Here is an 18,950-nt window from a genome sequence, read left to right on the forward strand (position 1 = left end):
GGAATATTTGAATCTCGGTCTGAAATTGGGTGAAGACCATCCGCTGAAAATCTTGGATAATTTTTGGTACTTCCTCACGGGTTCGCATTGGATATACCCAAGTGTATCTGGAATAATCGTCAATGAAGGTAATGAAGTACTTGTAGCCACTCTCAGAAGGTAAAGTAACAGGGCCCCACACATCAGAATGCACAATGTGAAAAAGAAACTCAGATTTACTATTTCTTTGAGGGAATTGAGTTCTACAATGCTTACTTAACTGACACGTTTGATAGGAAAAATTAGAAAAAGACATTGACTTACACAGTTCTGGGAAAACCAATTTCAAGGTTTCAAAAGACAAATGACCCAGACGACAATGCCACAAATACATTTTACTCTTTTTGAACTGACTCATAGACTCTGTAACATGAAGGCCAGCCATATTCTCCAGCATGTAGAGTCCTTCAACCATACAACCCCTACCAATCGTCCTCCCCGAGGCCAGATCCTGAATCACACAATAGGTAGGGAAAAAAGTCATAGAACAATTCAAGGAATTTGTAATACTACTGAGTGAGAACAAATTCATAGGGAATTTTGGAACATGAAGAACATCAAAAGAGTAAGGCCGAGGGGAAGAGAGAGAGTTCCTTGACCAGCTATAGAAGTGTATGATCCATCAGCTAGTCTCACTTTATCTCTTCCGGAAAGAGGGTGATAAGTTTGAAAGTAAGAGGACATACCAGTCATGTGTTTTGACGCTCTAGAATCGATTATCCATGGAGAGTCAAGGTTGTGTGAGGAAGCATGGAAAGCAGTGGCAGAATTACCTGATATGGATGCAAAAGAAGTGGTGGAGTTTACAATATCCTCCCATGGGTCTGATCCAGAGTAGTTGTGTTGGCTATGAGGTGTTTGAGGCACAGGAGAAGTGGAGGGCTGATTCTTCCGAGAAACCATATTTGCCATGTGGTGTTTCTTGGTACCTTGTTGCCCGGGTCTTCTAATTACATCTGAGCCTTGCTTCTTAGGTAAATCCTGAACCCACTTTGGTTTCCCATGGAGATCCCAACAAGTATCTTTGGTGTGTCAGGGCCTCTGACAATTAGTGCACCACAATCTTTCCTTATTCATGATTCTAGGTTTAGAAGTACTCAAAAAACACAGGTACACTGCCTTACAGAGCTGTTACAGTCCACAACTAGGCACTTGCTGATTTTCAGTTTCACAGAGAACCAAACACAAACACTGCAGCTGCAGTACTAGGATGTATGACCTACACTGTGTAGGAGTCCACAGAACAATATATGAACTGCTCTTGCAGTGTAACCAGATCTGAAAGATCTATAGTTTTGCAACTTCAATACAGTTTCTCAACCAAAAGAAAAAAAAAAACTCAGTAGAAACAACAATACAAGTGGTGACGCACCACACCTAGTCGGCTGATATCCACTTTCCAAGACAGCCGAACAGTCACTTAGGGTCTAGGGTTCAACCACAGTCCCTCGGAGAGTTGAATAGAACAACATACACTCGGAGGAAGGGGAACAGTCCCTACACAGATTTTGGGACATTAACAGTCGTGCAAGAAGAGAGCCATAAACAGGAAAAGAAAAAAAAAGTTTCAGTCCCTATGTCACCCGAACTGTGAATAGGTAGAACAGTCGTGGATTCGAACTTCTCTTCAGGACAGAACCTTCCTTCGAACATCTGGGATGGATTTCCATAGACTTCTTAGCCGAGCAACACCAGCTACTAGCACCTAAGGCTGGAAGTTGAACAGTCAGTAGCAGAACCCCTTTTTTCTGCGCCAGGAAGTTGAACAGTCAGCTTTCATGTAGCAGAACCCAACTCGACAGTGGAGACAATCCACAGTACTAGAGAATGCTTCCTCTCCTTGTCTTCGAGCATCAGGACTATAGCTTCTATGCAGCAGTGGAGAGAGACCTCAGTTGGTTGTTTTCCAGGCCTGGACAGTCCTGCTCTGATACCATGTTGAGCAGAAGGAGAAGGAGAAGAAGAAGGGAAGAAGAAGGAAGAAGAAGAAGAAGAAGAAGAAGAAGAAGAGGCTACAAAGTTAAGGCCTTCAGTCGAGTGAAGCTTTGCATTTATACTATTCTGGTCGTACATAACAATATGTCTACAGAATTACAAAAATACCGCTGTGGGTACTAAGTCTGTGAACAGTACATATATTACACCTGTTAACAAATACAATACAAAAACTGCTCAAGATGGAGCTATCATCACTATATGAAAATGTCCCTCTGCACCCTGGATTTTGCTAGGCTATCTTCTGGAGCATCCGGTTCTCCAGGGAACCACCCCTAATCTGTATCCTCAGCCCAGCCAGCACTTCCTTAATTCCACTGACATAATTCACCAGTCTTCAAAGCACATCTCCAGTCTGGTACCAATAACTAACATTTTCTGAGTCTCATTTAATGGCCACGGGGGAGATCGAAAAAAGGAGCCATCTTTTCTGAAGGGGGTGGTGGTCTGGTGGAAACTGAAACAGTGGTGGATGACATGAGAGAAACCTAATTACAATCTTCAGTCTTCCCCTGGTCACCCTCCTGTGGAAGGGGAGATCCTTTTATAGTTAGGTGGCAGTTAAGTCGGTCCTGGGCTGTCAGGCATTGGTGGGGTTTTTAATCCACTGCCCAAATCCATGACATGAGCAAATAACAAGAAATTTTTCCCTAAGGCTTCAAAGCATGACTCTTTAGGCTGAAGAAACCCCACCATGCTGCCACATGGTGCTTGTGGAAAAAATAAGAAATTACAACCTTACATTTACCTGAAATCACATCAGGAATTTGTATTGCAACAGTAACAAGTTCATCTCCCAAAACATTCAAAGAGGAACAAACATCAGAGTAATACCTTGGTTCAGAAAAAAAAAGGATAGTTGTCCAATGCTTCCTTTTCTAGATTTTGGATTCCTGAATCCTGATACATCAAATTCTACCTGTTTTATGTATCAAAGACTAAGATGCCCTATGAATATATATATATATATAATTTAGCCATGCCTGTGAGAATTCTGATTGATGTACAAATTGCTTAAAATGTCTAATATGCCTCTCACTTCTTAAGATGTTAAAACTAGGATTATCCAATTATTTAAATTACCTTACGATTGTAGTTACTTATAAATGAACTAGTCCTAGGGCTGTCAACAGATGGACTCCAAATCTGAAACTTAATCCAACATCCTATCCAATTAAGGTCCAAGTCCAATTAAATTTATAATATGTAAATTATATTATATATAATTTACAATAAAAAATTCAATATTTCATATCTATAGTAATTAACTTTCTTTAGTTTTTATTTTCTTTATTTTAATGAAATATAAAACAGACTTGATTTATACCTGAAACTGATTCAAGTCTGGAAGGATATGAATCTGAACCAAGATCCCTAAATCCAAATGGATTCACATTTCAGTCTTTGATAATTAGATTGGATTTGACTGTGGCTGGATGTGATTCGAATCTGACCCAATTAGATCCCTAACTAGTCCTACTAGGTAATTAGTGATTGCAGCCTAGTTTTATGATGTGGACGCGTATTGGGAGAAGCAGCAGCAATGATCCGGTGTTCTCATCCTATCCAACTCGGCAGCAACAGTCTTATCCATTCAGCAGATTAGATTAGACTGTCTTGTTATTCTTATTTTATCTTATTAAGTTAGTAGATTAGATTATCTTATCTTATTAGGATTAGGATTAAGAGAGACTTATCTTATCTTATCAGTCTTATCTTATCAGGATAGAGTTGGAGGTCTCCCTATTCAGCAAGGAGTCTCCCTAAGAGCAGGACTCTTGTAATCTCCTATTTAAGGAGCCACTATTATTGAATAAAGGCATCCAAAATTACAGTCAATAGAAGAGTAAAGGAGAGTTAGGGTGATCTCTTGGACAAATCACCCCTTAGGTCGCCACGATAGGGTTTCCATGCAAAGGGAGGGGCAAGGGGAAACTAGAGGTTCTCCCCGTGGACCGACCCGTGACGAGATCCTACGCCCGGGCCCATAACATTTTGGTATCAGAGCAAGGCGTCATGGGTGATCTGGAGCAACTGCTGTCCAGGGTCCACGAACTCGAGCACCAGCTCATGGAGACCAGCTCAGAAGTACATGAGATCATGAACGAAGTCAGGGAGCTGCGGCGTCTAATAGAGTTATTCCTTTCTAGCAAAGAGAGGAACACAGAAGGGGGGACAGCCACTAGCGACCGCCAACCAGATCTGCCGGAGTCTTCCGACGAACAGCAGTTCGGCAACCAGGAGGCCGCAGTCATTCCCAAGTAGAGCAGGTTAGAATTCCCGTCGTACAACGGCAACGGAGATCCCTTGGGCTGGCTGTACCGGTGCGAGCAGTTTTTTCGAAATCAACGGACAGACGACCGGGATAAGGTAAGCCTAGCCGCCTTTCACTTAACAAAGGAAGCGCAACTCTGGTTCTATCAATTAGAACAGGAAGAACCTGGGCTCAGTTGGATCCAGTTCAAGTCCTACTGCCTTCTGAAGCAAAATACCAGTGCCAGTTCTAGACCCTCCTCGCGAGGGCATCTTCAGTGCGACCGGACCAGCAGGTAGACATGTTCACCGCTGGGTTAGCAGAACCTCTGCGGGTGGACGTGGAAATGCAGAATCCCCCCAACCTGGTTACAGCCATGAATATAGCTCGCACCTTCGAACGCAAACTACAACTCAGCCGTGGACCCTTCAGTATGGGGCGGCCTCCATCAGCATGGGCATCCCCGGAACCACTCGGAATGGCTCCATATTCAGCAGCCAGCCAAGAACAGAAGCCACAGACGAGCAACAATTCCATATCAGCATCCAATGTGGGGAGCAGCGTCGTTGCACCCCCTATTAGGCACTTGTCCAGGGCTGAGATGGCGGAATGCAGGGCGAGGGGACAATGTTTTAATTGCGATGAACTCTACTCAGTAGGGCACAAGTGCAAGAGACTTTTCTGCCTCCTGGTGAAACAAGAGGAAGATGAGGATGAACCCTCTTCATTGGAACCCGATCCAGGAGGGCGAAATCATTCCACCTATCCAGGATTCCTTTGACTGTGTTTCCAGACACCCATCCTGAATTCGAGCTTGAGGACAAGCTCGTAGTCCAAGAGGGGAGTAATGATGTGGACGCGTATTGGGAGCAGCAGTAGCAATGATCCGGTGTTCTCATCCTATCCAATTCGGCAGCAACAGTCTTACCCATTCAGCAGATTAGATTAGACTATCTTGTTATTCTTATCTTATCTTATTAAGTTAGTAGATTAGATTATCTTATCTTATTAGGATTAAGAGAGACTTATCTTATTAGATTAGGATTAAGAGAGACTTATCTTATTAGATTAGGATTAAGAGAGACTTATCTTATCTTATCAGTCTTATCATATCAAGATAGAGTTGGAGGTCTCCCTATTCAGCAAGGAGTCTCCCTAAGAGCAGGACTCTTGTAATCTCCTATTTAGGGAGCCGCTATTATTGAATAAAGGCATCCAAAATTTCAGTCAAGAGAAGAGTAAAGGAGAGTTAGGGTGATCTCTTGGACAAATCACCCCTTAGGTCGCCACGATAGGGTCTACACGCAAAGGGAGGGGTAAGGGGAAACTAGAGATTCTCCCCGTGGACTGACCCGTGACGAGATCCTACGCCCGGGCCCATAACATTTTATTATCAGATTTCAGGAGAAGATGTTCTTCCAAGGGAAAACATTTTTAAGAGAAACTCGAAAATGAATAGAAAGAAACCATCAAGATGTGCATAGATATCCATAGTCCATGTTTAAGTCTTGAAAGAATGAAGTTTAAGATACAAATTAGTACTAGTATAGCATACGGGAATTCAACCAAGTCCTGTACAAACATGTTAAAAGAGCAGTATTTGAATTGTATCTAGTTTCCAACTTATCAATACACAACTAGTAGAAACTGAAGCTAAAGCAGACAAGTATCTGCCAGAGAAATTCCTTCATTAAGAGTTACAAAAGGCCTCTTATTTGACCAAACCGTGAATGACTTTGTGTTTGTGTTGCCAATTTGGCAGCTTATTCTGTTATATAGAATGGCTGTTCATTCAGTTTACAACATAATCATAAAAGGAAACTGCACCAGTGAACTTGATATTCAATGAATTTGATGACCTTTACAAGAAACCAATCCAGAGATGTATAACTACTGATCTGCTCCATGAAAGAGAAGAGAATAAACAGTAATTAACTTACATGTATACTTCTAGTTACAAAATGGAAACTCGACCACTGAATTTCATTAACCTATAATAGCACAAGTAAACAATTAGAAAAAGTACCACGGCACCCACCAAGAAAGAAATATATAGAGAAGCTTTTAATTACCTTTTAATTCATTGATTGGAAAAACAATTCAGCTCAAGTAATTTAGGATAAGCCTTTGCAGTTCTATGTTCCTGCTTGCAGGGATGGAGGTGTTATTAATTCCTGACAAAATGCAAAAGAATGTAGGTGAAAATCAATTCAACTCTCCCAGAAAAAAGAAAAAGAAGAAAAATCCAAATCAATTTAACAACCTTGTCCCAAATATTTAGCAACTCAATGTGAACTACAAAAAGGAAGAATGACAAAATTACCTCAGAATACCGTAAATAGTCTGCATTTGTATTTGAAGATTTGTCAATCGTCTCCCACTTGGGATCATTGGAAGAAGTTTCAGAAAGCTGCTTTCTGAGATTGAACCGTGTGCCTTGGTATGACCGTAAAGAGGGATTCCTTGAGGGAATGGAAGGCAAGGCACGTAAAAGCCAAGACTCAGAAGGTGATTTTGGTAAAGGTGGGGGAAGAAGAGCACTTAAAGAGCTGGTACAAGAATTTCCATCATCATTATCTGCTGATAGAGGTTGTGAGTTATCAAAATCCAATTTTGCATCAGTAGGCACTTCTTTACACAAGGCAGACCTTGATTCCTGATCAAGAAAAGTATCCTGTCTGGAGCCCTCTGTTCTGTCTATCTGCCCTCCAAGAATTGACCTTTCTGCAGAACAAGGTAGATCAGAATCAACAACCCCAAATATTTTAGGATCCAATATGCGTTTATCCTCCAAGATTTTAAGGTTTTTAATATTTTCAATGCAAGAACCAGTTGCAAGGTTTTCTTCTTCCATCATACTTTCTCCCATAACTTCAGAATCTTTATCTTTGGTATCCATCAATGTCCTAGAATTTGCAGAACTTGACTTTGAATTTGGAGTCTCCACTGTGTGTACAGAGTCTACATAGAGAGTTTTCTCAACCATAGGGCTCAACGAGCCCAACTCTTGCTTATTGTTCTGGTGGAATAATATATCTCTTAAACAGTTACCACCTTTATTATATGAATCTAAACCATTAGCCTTGCGATCTTTAACTTCTCTAGGAATGCCAAGAAATCCTGATCCTTCATGAAAAGGAGACCGAGGTGCTTCATTCCGATATGGTAATATCCTGTAGGGAGAGGAGCCATCTGGTGTTTGAGAATCACTTGAATAAGTAAGATGGTTAGATTCACTTGTCAGCTTAGTCTCATCCTCAAGGACCCCAGATGGTTTTAGTCGACTAGCTAATTTGTGTTTATAGACAGCATCCCATGTGTGCTGCAAAATGCATGAGAACAGAGCAAACAACAAAAATATGGACATGAGACAAGAGCAATATTCCCAGGCACAGAGAGAGAGAGAGAGAGAGAGAACTACCTCATCATTTATTTCCATGTGAGGCCTAGAATGTCCAGTCTTGACCCGTGTACCAACCTTACGGACAGAAGAAATGGGCACGTGATTCCTAACTTTCATTCCTGGGATTGGATTTAGAAGGCAAAAGGAGTTCTTTAGGCCAAACCGAGGAAATAACCCACAAGCTTTTGCGGATAAATTCCCAGTATCATCATAACCATCTTCTTCATCTTCATCTTCACTTTCTTCTTCCCCTTGATCCATAGGAAATTGTGGCAACATGTAAGGCTTATAATGATATTGTGGAGGCCGCCTATCTTCACTTACCACCTTCACCTGCCTTTGTTGTTCACGTGGCAGAGGTTGCTTTCTTGAAGTATGTTGAGGTGTCTCCTCAGCCATTGCCTTGGCTGCAGGTAAGAAACGTCCCAGCATGAAATCCCTGGTCTGTGGATCTGTTGAGAAAGTTCCAGATGGTCTCATGTTTGGACCATCCAATGCACTCAACCCGGTTACACTACAGTTCAATAAGAATGATTCAGTTCTTGACAATGTTTCAAGTGCATCTGTAAAGGCTTCATCAACATCTTCCTCAGTATCTGCATCCCTTTTTTCCTTCAAGCTCTCCTTCAAGTTATCCAACGCAGTTACATTTTCATCCAAAGATGAAATTTTATAACTAGGATGAATATCATTAGCTTGGGGTCTGATGGCATTTGGATCTTCAGGTTCCTTGTTTGAAGACTGTTGTTTAACACCAAAAGCTCTCCCAGGTGGAAGCTTTGGGGGTTCAATAGGCCGTGCTTGGAGTGCATCCCCATCCCTTGGTCTTCCTGGGATCTGCTCCCATAGAAATGGAACTGCACCAGGATTTCTAACAGGCCCTGATTTCAAATCCGACTTGTGATAAGGAAAAGAAGGTATCTTTCGCTGAGACTTCTCAATTCTCTTACTCTCCTCTCCTGAAGAAGCTGTTATAGATGAGAAACGCCTCACAGACAGAAGTGGAGCATTAAAATCCAATTGCTTTTCCTCCATCTATTTCTTCAGCACACCATGATCCAAGTTAATTCTACAAATACAATGTATCAATCAAAAAACGCTGCACATACAGTGCCCCAAAACCCAAGTTCAAGATTCAATACAACCAAGCATAGCTCTGAAACCAATTGGATAATACAAGGTACGAAGCACAGAACAAACCGTAAATGATAAACCCATCAAACGTCCATCTCTCAAGCCAAGTCAGAAATTTTTCACAACAATCAGAATTCATAAAGCTCTATTGAAATTAGAACGATCAAGATTTAAGAAACAATCAAATTAATGCAGAAACACTCAATTGTAACTCTAAAAGTGAGACTAACAAGAAGATAACATCTTCAAATTGCTTCTAGTTTTCTTCAGGATATCAAACAAATACGTCGAAGAGTGAACTGATAACCTGATTCTTCACCGAAAGAGAAGAACAAAAACAATCAATTCCAGAAAAAATAGACAACTCCCAACATTACCTCCAAAACAAAAATAAGAACAATTATCAAACAAGCCAAATTCCTTTAATTCTACTGAAACTGGGAACCACGAAAAAAAACCGACACCCTTGACAAAAAAGAAAGCTATTTTTTATATAAAACAAGCATGTAAAAAACGAACCCAATTCCTACTTCTCTCTGAGGTTATGAACAACAAGAAGAAAAAATAGAACTAAGACAAAAAAAGAGCCAAGATCTATATTGCAGATATTCCACTAAACTTATAGTCCAGAAAGTTAAATAATTATCTACTTACACACAAATAAAAACCGAGAAGGGTACCTCCTTGGATTCGCCGGTCGTGAAAACCCAACTTCCCTCTTTTGCTGAAAAGATGGAGAGAGAGAGAGAGAGAGAGAGAGAGAGAGAGAGAGAGAGAAACAGTGACTTCAGAAGTGATGCTCCATCAGTCAATATAACCAGGAAAAAAAAGAGAGAAAAAAGAGAAAAAGCGACTCAAGAATAAACCCTTTTATCGGCTTTTTCTTCTTCTTTTCCCTGCTAACTCTCCTTCAAGTTACCGGGCGTTAATGGAAAATCAAATATTTTTCATTTCCTTTTTATTTTCTTGCCATTTTTCTTTCCATCCAAACAAGCAAATCGTGTTCACAGTTTTATAAAAATTTCAAATTTTAATCCTTGTCTTTTAATTCAACTCTTCTCTTGAACCTCGTTTAGTATCACGTGGAGACATTTATTGGGTTTATAAAGAAAAAGGCGGGTCTCTCTCTCTCTCACCGTCTTCAAACTGTGAAGCTCCATGTTCAGACGACGACGGCCTTCATTTCTTGGCTCATTAGATTCTGAGAAAAAGAACAACTGTATCCCTACATTTACCAAAATATCCTTCTTTATTTCAGCTAAAGTCCACTCGTGGGTCCGAGAGTAGTGGAATATTGTGTTTTCGCTTTACCCTTTTTGGAATTAAGGGCTGGCTACTCTTTTACTGAGTTTTCAAAGGAACTCACTCCTCTTAATCCGTGAAAATAGGGTGAGGGATTTGCTGCTCATTAATAAATGAGCCTCGGGCAGTTACTTTATTAAGCTGAGAAACGTTAGAATATGACTAAATACATCTAGTAAGTTGCATTGCTGCAGTATTATCCGTTCATCCATGCGATTAGAAAATCAAGGGGTGGTGATGTGACGTTGAGATTGAATTCGAGTCAAATGGGAAATGCTTGACTTCAAACTTGACCCAAGGCTGTGTTTGGTTTGAAAGAGAAGGTTGGGAAAGCGGGTAAGCGGGTTTTTAGAAAAATTGGGTTAGGAGTACCCGAACCACAAAAAAACCGCTCGGGAAAGCGGGTAAGCGGCTGCTGCTGTTTGACTCAATAGTAATTGGGCCCGTTTGGGATGGTTTTCTAGCAGCGGCTTCTGGATTTAAGAAGTGGGCCTCACCCAGAAAGCTTGTAAACCATGTTTGGTAGATGCCCTAAACATGACCTGCTGAACTTCTAGTGACGTCTCCAAAACGGTTCAATCAACATTCAGCAGTGTTTTTAAAATCAGACCGGACCAGACGGTCAGACCGAAAAACCGAGAATCAGTCATCTGACCAGTTCTGTTTTATCTCAAAATCGTCTTTTGGCTCAAAATCATTGATTTGGTCAGCAAACCGTTGACCCGAGTGATCAAACCGTTTAAACTGTCCAACAGTTTTTGGCCATTTCTTTATTTTTTTATCAGAACGGATCATCCATTTGGTTTAAACAGTCAAACCGTTCAACCTCAAAAACCGAACCCCTGAACAGTTTGTTGTCTGATTCATTTTTAAAAACCTTACATTTCAGCCCTTCCAAACAGGCCCTTGGGTTTTGAATCTTTCATTGATCTGCTTTTGCTAAGCTGTTTTGTAGAAAAACATTAAACGCCCATTTGGGAGCTGAGTTTATCACTTAATTAAGTTGATTCAGTTGCTTTGAAACACTCCAAACAAACTATCTAAAGAGGCTGAAGTGGATAGCCCAAAAATGACTGAAAGTCTGATTTGAGATCTCTAGATTTTTTAACAAACATAGCTTAAAAACTGTTTATATACGGTCCACCTCAAAAAGCCAAAAGCTGCAGTAATTCAACCCTCCTAAATGGGCACTAAAATAAGTTTCAACAAAAGCCATTTTTCGGGTTGAATAATAGTAATTTTGGGCTTTTTTTAGATTTTCTCATCAAACATTTTAAATAGACATAAAGGCTGCAAATGAATCAGATATTGATTCAATCTGATTTGAATTATTGAAAATCAGATTTGAAGATAACAATTTTCTTATTGTATTAAATTCCAAGATACCCTATCCAAATTTGACACGCAGCCCACTCGGTGCTATCAAATCAAATATGGGTGGGACCCGAAACCGTATGGCTTACTAGGTCCCCGATACATCGTTTTAGTGGAATTTCCATTAGAAAACCAGGACCCATAACAAATGTGAAATGTCCAATCTAATCCGGGTTTGACAACACAGCCTAAAGCAATGGCCTGCCTAGCTACTCTTGTAGATTCGGTTTGATTTCTCTAAATGGATCCGGATTAGTTCTCAATATGGACATTTCATTTTCCAGCTAACCCGTTTATTAAGTCAAGGTCAAGATAGCAATTTGCAGGTTCACATTAGACGACTCTTTAGTGAAAGTAATTACTAAATTAATATGACAAGACTCCATAAATTACAATTATAGAATACCCACTTGGAGCTTGAGTTAAAAGTTAAAACCACTTTTTTTGTTTTTACATGACAGAGAGAAGTGCTTTTTTTATTTTATATCTTGTATAGTTAGGCACGAGACAAACAACAGACTTGTGGAGTAGCGTTTGCTTTGAATCGTATTCTCAGCACCATGTAGGCCCACTTTTGTCCTCCTCGGAACTGAATGACTTTACAACCAAACAAGACTTATAAAAAACAAACTAAGGAGAATATAATAAAGGTTTTTTTACTCCAATTAACAAATGAGAAAAATGCTTTTCGTCAATGACAATTACTAAAGTATAGTTTGGCAAGTATTTTTTTCTTTTGAAAGATCTGACTGCCGATAGACATAGTGGGTTTTTACGTAAATATCTTAGCAGCCCAGGTATATTTTTTCGCACGAAAATGAAATGAAAAAAAGTTGAAAAACTTTATTTAGAATTTTTCGAAAATAACCCAAAATTGACTTTTTGCATTTTTCGAATTAGAATCTTTTGACAACTAGATTTTCCCCAATCAAACAGAACAGGAAAAGATGAAAATATGGTCTACCAAACTTCTAAACAGCCTGCACTAAGGAAAAACGCCAAAGAGGGTCTAAAAAATCTAAGGAAATTTATAAAATAAAAGTGTATGAAAAAACTGTTCATTACATATAATATAAAATAACGAAATCTACAATTTGATGGGTCCCACCAAAGCAAATTGTACCGATTTGAAGAATTTACACTTCATCAAAATGATGTGATAGATCTTACTGTTATAACCATCCGATCGGATTAATCGGTAGTTGTTAGCTGAATCTACTCCAAATTAAGTCGCTCTCATTAGAAAAACTGCAAATTAATGCTTTTTGAAACCCTTCCAGAAAGCCAGACAAATCCCACAAATATCTGCATGTAAATGGACAAATGACACCCACGTATAATACAAAAGTGCCATTGATTGATTGAAACCCATGAAAACATCAAGATGGTGGATTGATTGGTGGGTCACCCACATCATCTAATGGTGGAGATCAACTTTGACGATGGGTGCTTTAGAGTTTACTCATGGGAATCCAGGCTCTGCTTCCACGTTCCTAACCAAAGTCTAAATTTGACTTGCTTAGCTTTGTCTTAATTACATCATCCCAAGGAAAAATTAAATTAACAAATATAAGTTACACGAAATTTATTGCAGGCCACCTCATGTTTTTCTCATGGCAGTTCAGACTTTGCTGCCATTTTAGGGGTGTCAATTGGAGTGGATTTGGTCCAATCCAATTCAATGAATATTTCGGATCAATCTAATTCAATGTTTGGATCATTCAATTTGTTTTAATTTAGATTGGTTTTAATTTAAATCCGATCTATTGATATATATATTCTAACCTTATATCAATGGATCAGATTAATCCAATCCAATTTAATAAATATTTTGGACTGAATTGGTCCAATTTAATATATCTTATTGGTCTGTTTAATCCATTCAAATTAATTTTAAACCAGACGGGCCCAGTCTAAAACTGGTCCATTGACACCCATAGCTGCCAAGTACCTAACCAGAGTCAAAAGTAGCTTTCCCAGGCATGTCATATATACCAACTCTTCTGTAGCCTTGTTTGTGAAATTAAAAGTTTAAAATAGGTCAAAGGTTCAAAACTAACTGGTGAAGAGAGAAGAAAAGAAAAAGGCATGTCATATATCAATTATCAGACCCAATCAGAGGTGACTGATGGGGTGGAAGAGAGAGTCTAAGAGGGAACAAAGATTTCTCTTAATTTTTTATATACAGAAGTTCTGATCAAGGCAGTATTATTGCTCTGATGGTGTTCATCAAGAGCTAAATGATTTGTCTTTTTAATTCAGTATGCATTAACAAAAGTGGAACACCCATAATACCTTGTACTATTTTTCTTCAACAGCCACATTGAAGGAGTGACACCCAAAAAGCTGCCTACAGAAAATATGAGGATTTATGTTTTTCAACCTCTGAGTTGTAGATTATTTTATTGGGATATCTGATGAAATCTTTATCCACTCAATGGAATCAATAAATATTTCAGTTGCAGGTATCTAATTGTAATGATGCTAAGGGAACCTTTGTAGATGGAAATCATCATTCTTTGATTGGTTCTAAATATCTGTACAATAAACACTTATTAAAGAGTGGAAGATGATACCTCATAACCCCACTATGTGAGCTGCATGTCATATGGGAAATTGTGGCCTTGCGGTCCACCATCCACATAACATTTGATATGGACACACCCTCCCTCATTACACCACTGCTCATTTTGCTGGACCAATTATACACTCTATTTATTTATCCTGTTTATAGAATGCATTGTAGGAAGTGAAAATTAATTAAACATCACTTTCAATAATCAATTTGAAGCATTTAAAAAAGGTCTGATCCATCATCCAAAAACAGTATTTATTTATTTTACTATTTATTCTTTCTTTTGTCAAGACTATAAAAGTCAAAGTCGAATTTTTTTTTTTATATATATATTTCAATTGTAAGACATGTACATGTAAATTAGAAAATACAATTTTGTGAGATAAAAATGTTTTTTTTTTTGTAAACAACAAAAATAAACCTTGATCTGTAAATGATGCATTATGATCCCAATTCAATATTACATACAGAGTTCATATTGCAACATTTAAAGTTTGTACCACAAAACTTTTAGGAAAAAAAAGTTGTCTCCCATGAATGTCTTGGACCAATTAACAGTCAGTAGCTAGTGATAAGGACTGAGTCCCCATTTAAGTTTACATGCTGCCCCATTGAAACCCTGGCCAGCTAGGTTTAAATTCACTCAACACTTAGGGCTATGTTTGGTTTGAGGGATATGAGAAATGAAAAAGATAGTAAAGGGAAAGTTCTTAAGGAATTGTGTGAAATTCCTTGAGAACTTCGTGTTTCTCTTATTTTCTGTCAAACCAAACACAGCCTTGACACCCATAATCACGTTATAATGAGAGAGAGAGAGGGAGGGAGGGGTTGAGAAAAGCCCGGTTGGACATTACCGGATGAGTTGGCAATGGTGCATGGTTGGGCTACAAAGCATTTAACAAAAGTTTCTGTTTGGCATGGAAAATGGAAACAAAAAACAGGAATTCTGGTTAGAGCTTGGAAACCTAATATCAAGAGTCATTAATTCGTGCAACAGGAAACTTGACGTTTATCTACTTTTTGAAGGTCGGCTAGGGTTCTTACTTCTTATTAGGGGAAGCAGATGATTGAAATTTGCAATTTTTCTTGTTGTGAGTTTCAAAACCTAATTAAACCCATCAGTTTGAAAGCAATTTGTTTTCTAAGACAAAAAGCATAGAAAACATGTTATTAGTTGTAAATCTGTGTATGATTGTATCTCCCCTGATTTTTATGGTTAATAATAAGACCTCCCCAAGATTTTTAAACTGGACTACTACCTCCCCTGTTAAGTGATGTCACTGGGCAAAAACCTCCTCTCTGTTTGGAATTTGTGAGGTCCAGTTCGACCTCACCCATGGTTAAATTTTTTAAGGAAAGCCCGGTATTGCCCTCATCTATGAAGCAACCACTATTGTTCTTTTTCGGGGGTTTTTTTTCCAATAGATAGCGGTTTCTAGCGTGTTGACGTTCATGGCAGATTTTGGGGTGGATTCAACTAGGGATGGCAATCCTTCCATCCCGGATGGTATCTGATTTTCTTGACCCGATGGGGTCAGAGGTGGAGATTTTTTTGGCAAGATAGGGATGGGGATGGGGATTAATAGGAATTTTCGATCGGGATCAGAGATGGAGATTAAGGTTTTCACTTTTCTCCAACCCCAATTATATATATATATATATATTAAAATATTAATTATAATATAAAATTTTTATTTATTTTAAATAAATTTATTTTTCAAAAAAATATTATTATCTAAAAAAAATTTAGGAGATTCGGGTACTCAAAGGGAACCCATGGGATAGAGTGAAAGAATTTAAGGACCTGGTTTTAGATCCATCTTTGCCTTTGTCTATATATGATACAGGGAAAAATTACTAGTCACCTTTTACAGGGAATCAAACACAATACCCACTGAAAAAGAAAAAAAATATATATATATATATAATAAATAAATAACTTACAAAATTACCTTGCAAATGTTACGGTTAACAATTTATAGTAGATTGATAGTTTTTGACAATTGATGTTAAAGTTTTATCTTAAAAAAATAGAAACCACCGAATGGTTTTGAATGAAGATGGGATCAGGAATGGGTTTGGAGTTGTTTGCAGCAACTAGACCATCAAATGGTTGATCGGCACGGATTTTATAATGGTGATGAGGAGGGAGTCGATTGACACAATACAAGCAAACTTAGAGCAAGTAATTAGTACGGAGATTCGGCCTTCTGCTTCCGCATGAGATAAAAGGAGATTTGGGTTCCAATTGAATTTAGATAACATTTCAAAAATGATTAGTTGAAAATTTAAAGTATATTTAAGGGTAATCGAGTCTTTTTATTGACACCATCAGTTATAACAATGTTTTATTCTAACAAGGGAAGTTTATGTCCGTTTAAAAAAAGAAGGGAGGTTATAATATTTACGAGAAATCTGAAGGGAGCGAAGTTTAACTCTTTTACCTTTTTTACATGTTTTCATTTTTTTTTTACTTTTAGAAAAATATGTTTTCATTTTAAATCATCAAATATTATCCAGCATCATTCATAAACCATACAATATCAGAAATCCAACAGAGAGAAGGTAAAGTGAAAACCATCACGATGGTTCTCAAAATCATGTATTTGTTTTAAAAACTATATTTTGGTTTTAAACAAGGCCAATTTATTTTTATTTCTAAAACCAAAAGCGTAGTTGAAGAACATGTTTTTGCTTTTCTTATATCACTTAAACTCAAGGTCCGTAAGGAATAGGGTCTATTCTAATTCTAATTATTTAATTGGGTGGAATTGAAACCGTTGTCATTCCTAGGGAATGACATTCTCTCATTTGAGTAAATGACTATTTCCTCCCTCTCCCTTTGAAATAAAAAGGCAGGAGGAATAAATGATCCCTATTCCTTTAGTTTTATTTACCAAAAGGTGCCTGAAACGGGGAAGAAAGCGGATAGTCTCCGCGGAAGAACCTAGTGAGAATGTTCCAAAGCTCAAGTTAGTATTTCCTCAAAGGCAAGATAAAAACCAGATGGCGCAAAGTTATCACGTACCTCTCTTTTTTGGGGGAAAGGGGCCTTTTATAACCACTTCGCGCACTCATTCCCAAGCTTCTGCCATGTCATCACCTCTGCTAGGGCAGACAACCGCCACTTCTCTCTTTGTCGGAGTCGTCTTTGTAATTGGAGGTGGCGGTGGCAGGTGGCCGTTGAAGTGCGGCTGTCAAGCATCAGATGCTAAGTCAGTCAGGTGCGCCGCCTCAGGATACGGACTCCTTTGATGTCAGGTACGGTTGTTTAGTTTGACGGCCTGGAGACGAAGTGCCGGAGTGGTTGCGAGGTGAAATCTTGAGTTCGGATAGAAGTGTGACCCGAACTGCCCTGGGGTGGGCCAGTTCAGGTTGTTGCCCTTTGCGCTCCTCGTAAGGCTCGGGGTCAAAGGGAGAGTTCAGGCTCCTTTTGGGGAGTTCGGACCGCTGGTTCTTCCTCTCGGAGCTCGCGCCTTGAGTGTACTGTCGTGCCGAGCTGTTTCTCCTGCCAAGTCAACATCGATTGCTTCCACGTGTTGGGTGGCCAAGAGGTCGGGCCAAATCTTCCTCCATCACATCCAACTAAGTGATAATTGGGTGAGACATGCATAACGGGTTTAACATGTGTTGGTACAAGATGTATTGGAGGATTTGGAGAAAAAAAATATTAAACGGATTTAGGATTTAGAATCAAGATTGCTTAAACAGATTTTGAAATGGAAAGAAAAACATTCAAGTTATTATAGAATACCCAAAAATAAATCAGCAAGTTCAATTTCATTTTGACTAATTAGATTTTAAAAATTTGAAAATCAGATCTACAGAAAGCAGCTATTACATACGAGCTGCTCGACCACCACCATTAGACTATAGAGAGGGAGCATGGACCATCGAAAAGTGGAGTGGACATGTCAGTCTGGGTGGTGCCGCAGGGCCACGCTCGGGCAATGATTTACAATCGTCTAGTAGTACTGGGTGGGCAACTCATGATACATACACCATATGAAGTTTGTACATGTTTGTCCAAAACTAAAACATATCATCAGGTTTTCATTTGGCTATGGACTGAACGGCCTAGGCTGCGCACACAGGCCACGAGCTCTCCCTCAATTTGTGATTTGACACGTTAGTCGTCCTCTAGCCCTGTTAATGTTGCACCTAGTTAGTTTGGACTTTGGAGTTTGGATTAATGTGTCACAAAAGAATCCTATTATATATATATATATATATAGACCGTCAAAATATTCCCATTTCCATTGAAAATTCACGTCAGGCTGATGTGGTATATCGCCATTAATTCAAACCACTTTTCTGGTTAAAACTAAATTAATGCCTTTTATGTTGGTCCCACTTTTTTTTAGTATCACTTAATTTCAAGGTTTTTAAAATGGAATCGGACAACGAATCGATCAAAGATCTGGTTTCTAGGTCAAATGATCTGACCATTCGAATTGAATGGACGACATGTTTTGATAAAAAAATTTAAAATTTAAAATAAAAAATAAGCAAGGCCAAAACTGTTTGATAGTTCGAACGCTTGAATGGTTCAATCGCCCGGATTAGCAGTTTGTTGATTAAATTAACAACTTTTGGCAAAATAACGATTCTTGGATAAAATAGAACCGGTAATCTGACCAGTTTCTGGTTTTTCTAGTTCAGTCCGATTTTGAAAACTATGCTTAACTCTGTTAGTGTAAACTTGCCTTCCACCACCCGTTAATAAAAAGGGTGTCTTAGGTTTACAGGTGGTACTAAAATTTTTTGCTAAATTATGAATCTGTATTTATATTTTTATGCTTATTTTGGGGCATTTTTCAAAAAAAAAAAATCTTAACATAATGTTAAATGGGCAAGTATCTTATCACATCAAT

The 18,950-nt window shown here is 38.7% G+C and overlaps 1 protein-coding gene across 6 annotated transcripts; it reads right to left on the reverse strand.

The window, feature by feature from the left end:
- Nucleotides 1-2,059: 2,059 nt before the first annotated feature.
- On the reverse strand, nucleotides 2,060-9,890 carry LOC104609787 (uncharacterized). Of its 6 annotated transcripts, none has more exons than XM_010276177.3 (6): nucleotides 9,480-9,669; nucleotides 7,710-8,760; nucleotides 6,612-7,610; nucleotides 6,361-6,462; nucleotides 6,229-6,279; nucleotides 2,060-2,558 (listed from the first exon to the last, which is right to left on the reverse strand). In XM_010276177.3, exons 2-4 carry the CDS (start codon nucleotides 8,724-8,726, stop codon nucleotides 6,424-6,426), a joined length of 2,055 nt encoding a protein of 684 aa, XP_010274479.1. In that variant the 5' UTR covers nucleotides 8,727-8,760; nucleotides 9,480-9,669; the 3' UTR covers nucleotides 2,060-2,558; nucleotides 6,229-6,279; nucleotides 6,361-6,423. The 6 variants fall into 6 exon arrangements, with proteins under 6 accessions (XP_010274479.1, XP_088750310.1, XP_088750307.1 ...); XM_088894184.1 differs by having other exon boundaries at nucleotides 9,506-9,647; XM_088894181.1 differs by lacking the exon at nucleotides 2,060-2,558 and having other exon boundaries at nucleotides 5,937-6,279; nucleotides 9,482-9,890.
- Nucleotides 9,891-18,950: the final 9,060 nt, after the last annotated feature.

The sequence above is a fragment of the Nelumbo nucifera genome, chromosome 1 (assembly GCF_055504915.1).
Source record: "Nelumbo nucifera cultivar China Antique chromosome 1, China Antique-T2T, whole genome shotgun sequence".
NCBI lineage: Eukaryota > Viridiplantae > Streptophyta > Magnoliopsida > Proteales > Nelumbonaceae > Nelumbo > Nelumbo nucifera.

Excerpts from the sequence above, each read along its gene's own strand:
- LOC104609787 (XM_010276177.3), bottom strand. The coding sequence starts at position 8,726 with ATGGAGGAAAAGCAATTGGATTTTAATGCTCCACTTCTGTCTGTGAGG. Across the intron at positions 7,611-7,709 it reads ACATGGAAATAAATGATGAG|CACACATGGGATGCTGTCTA; the intron begins GTAGTTCTCTCT and ends TGCATTTTGCAG. Across the intron at positions 6,463-6,611 it reads ACTATTTACGGTATTCTGAG|GAATTAATAACACCTCCATC; the intron begins GTAATTTTGTCA and ends GCATTTTGTCAG.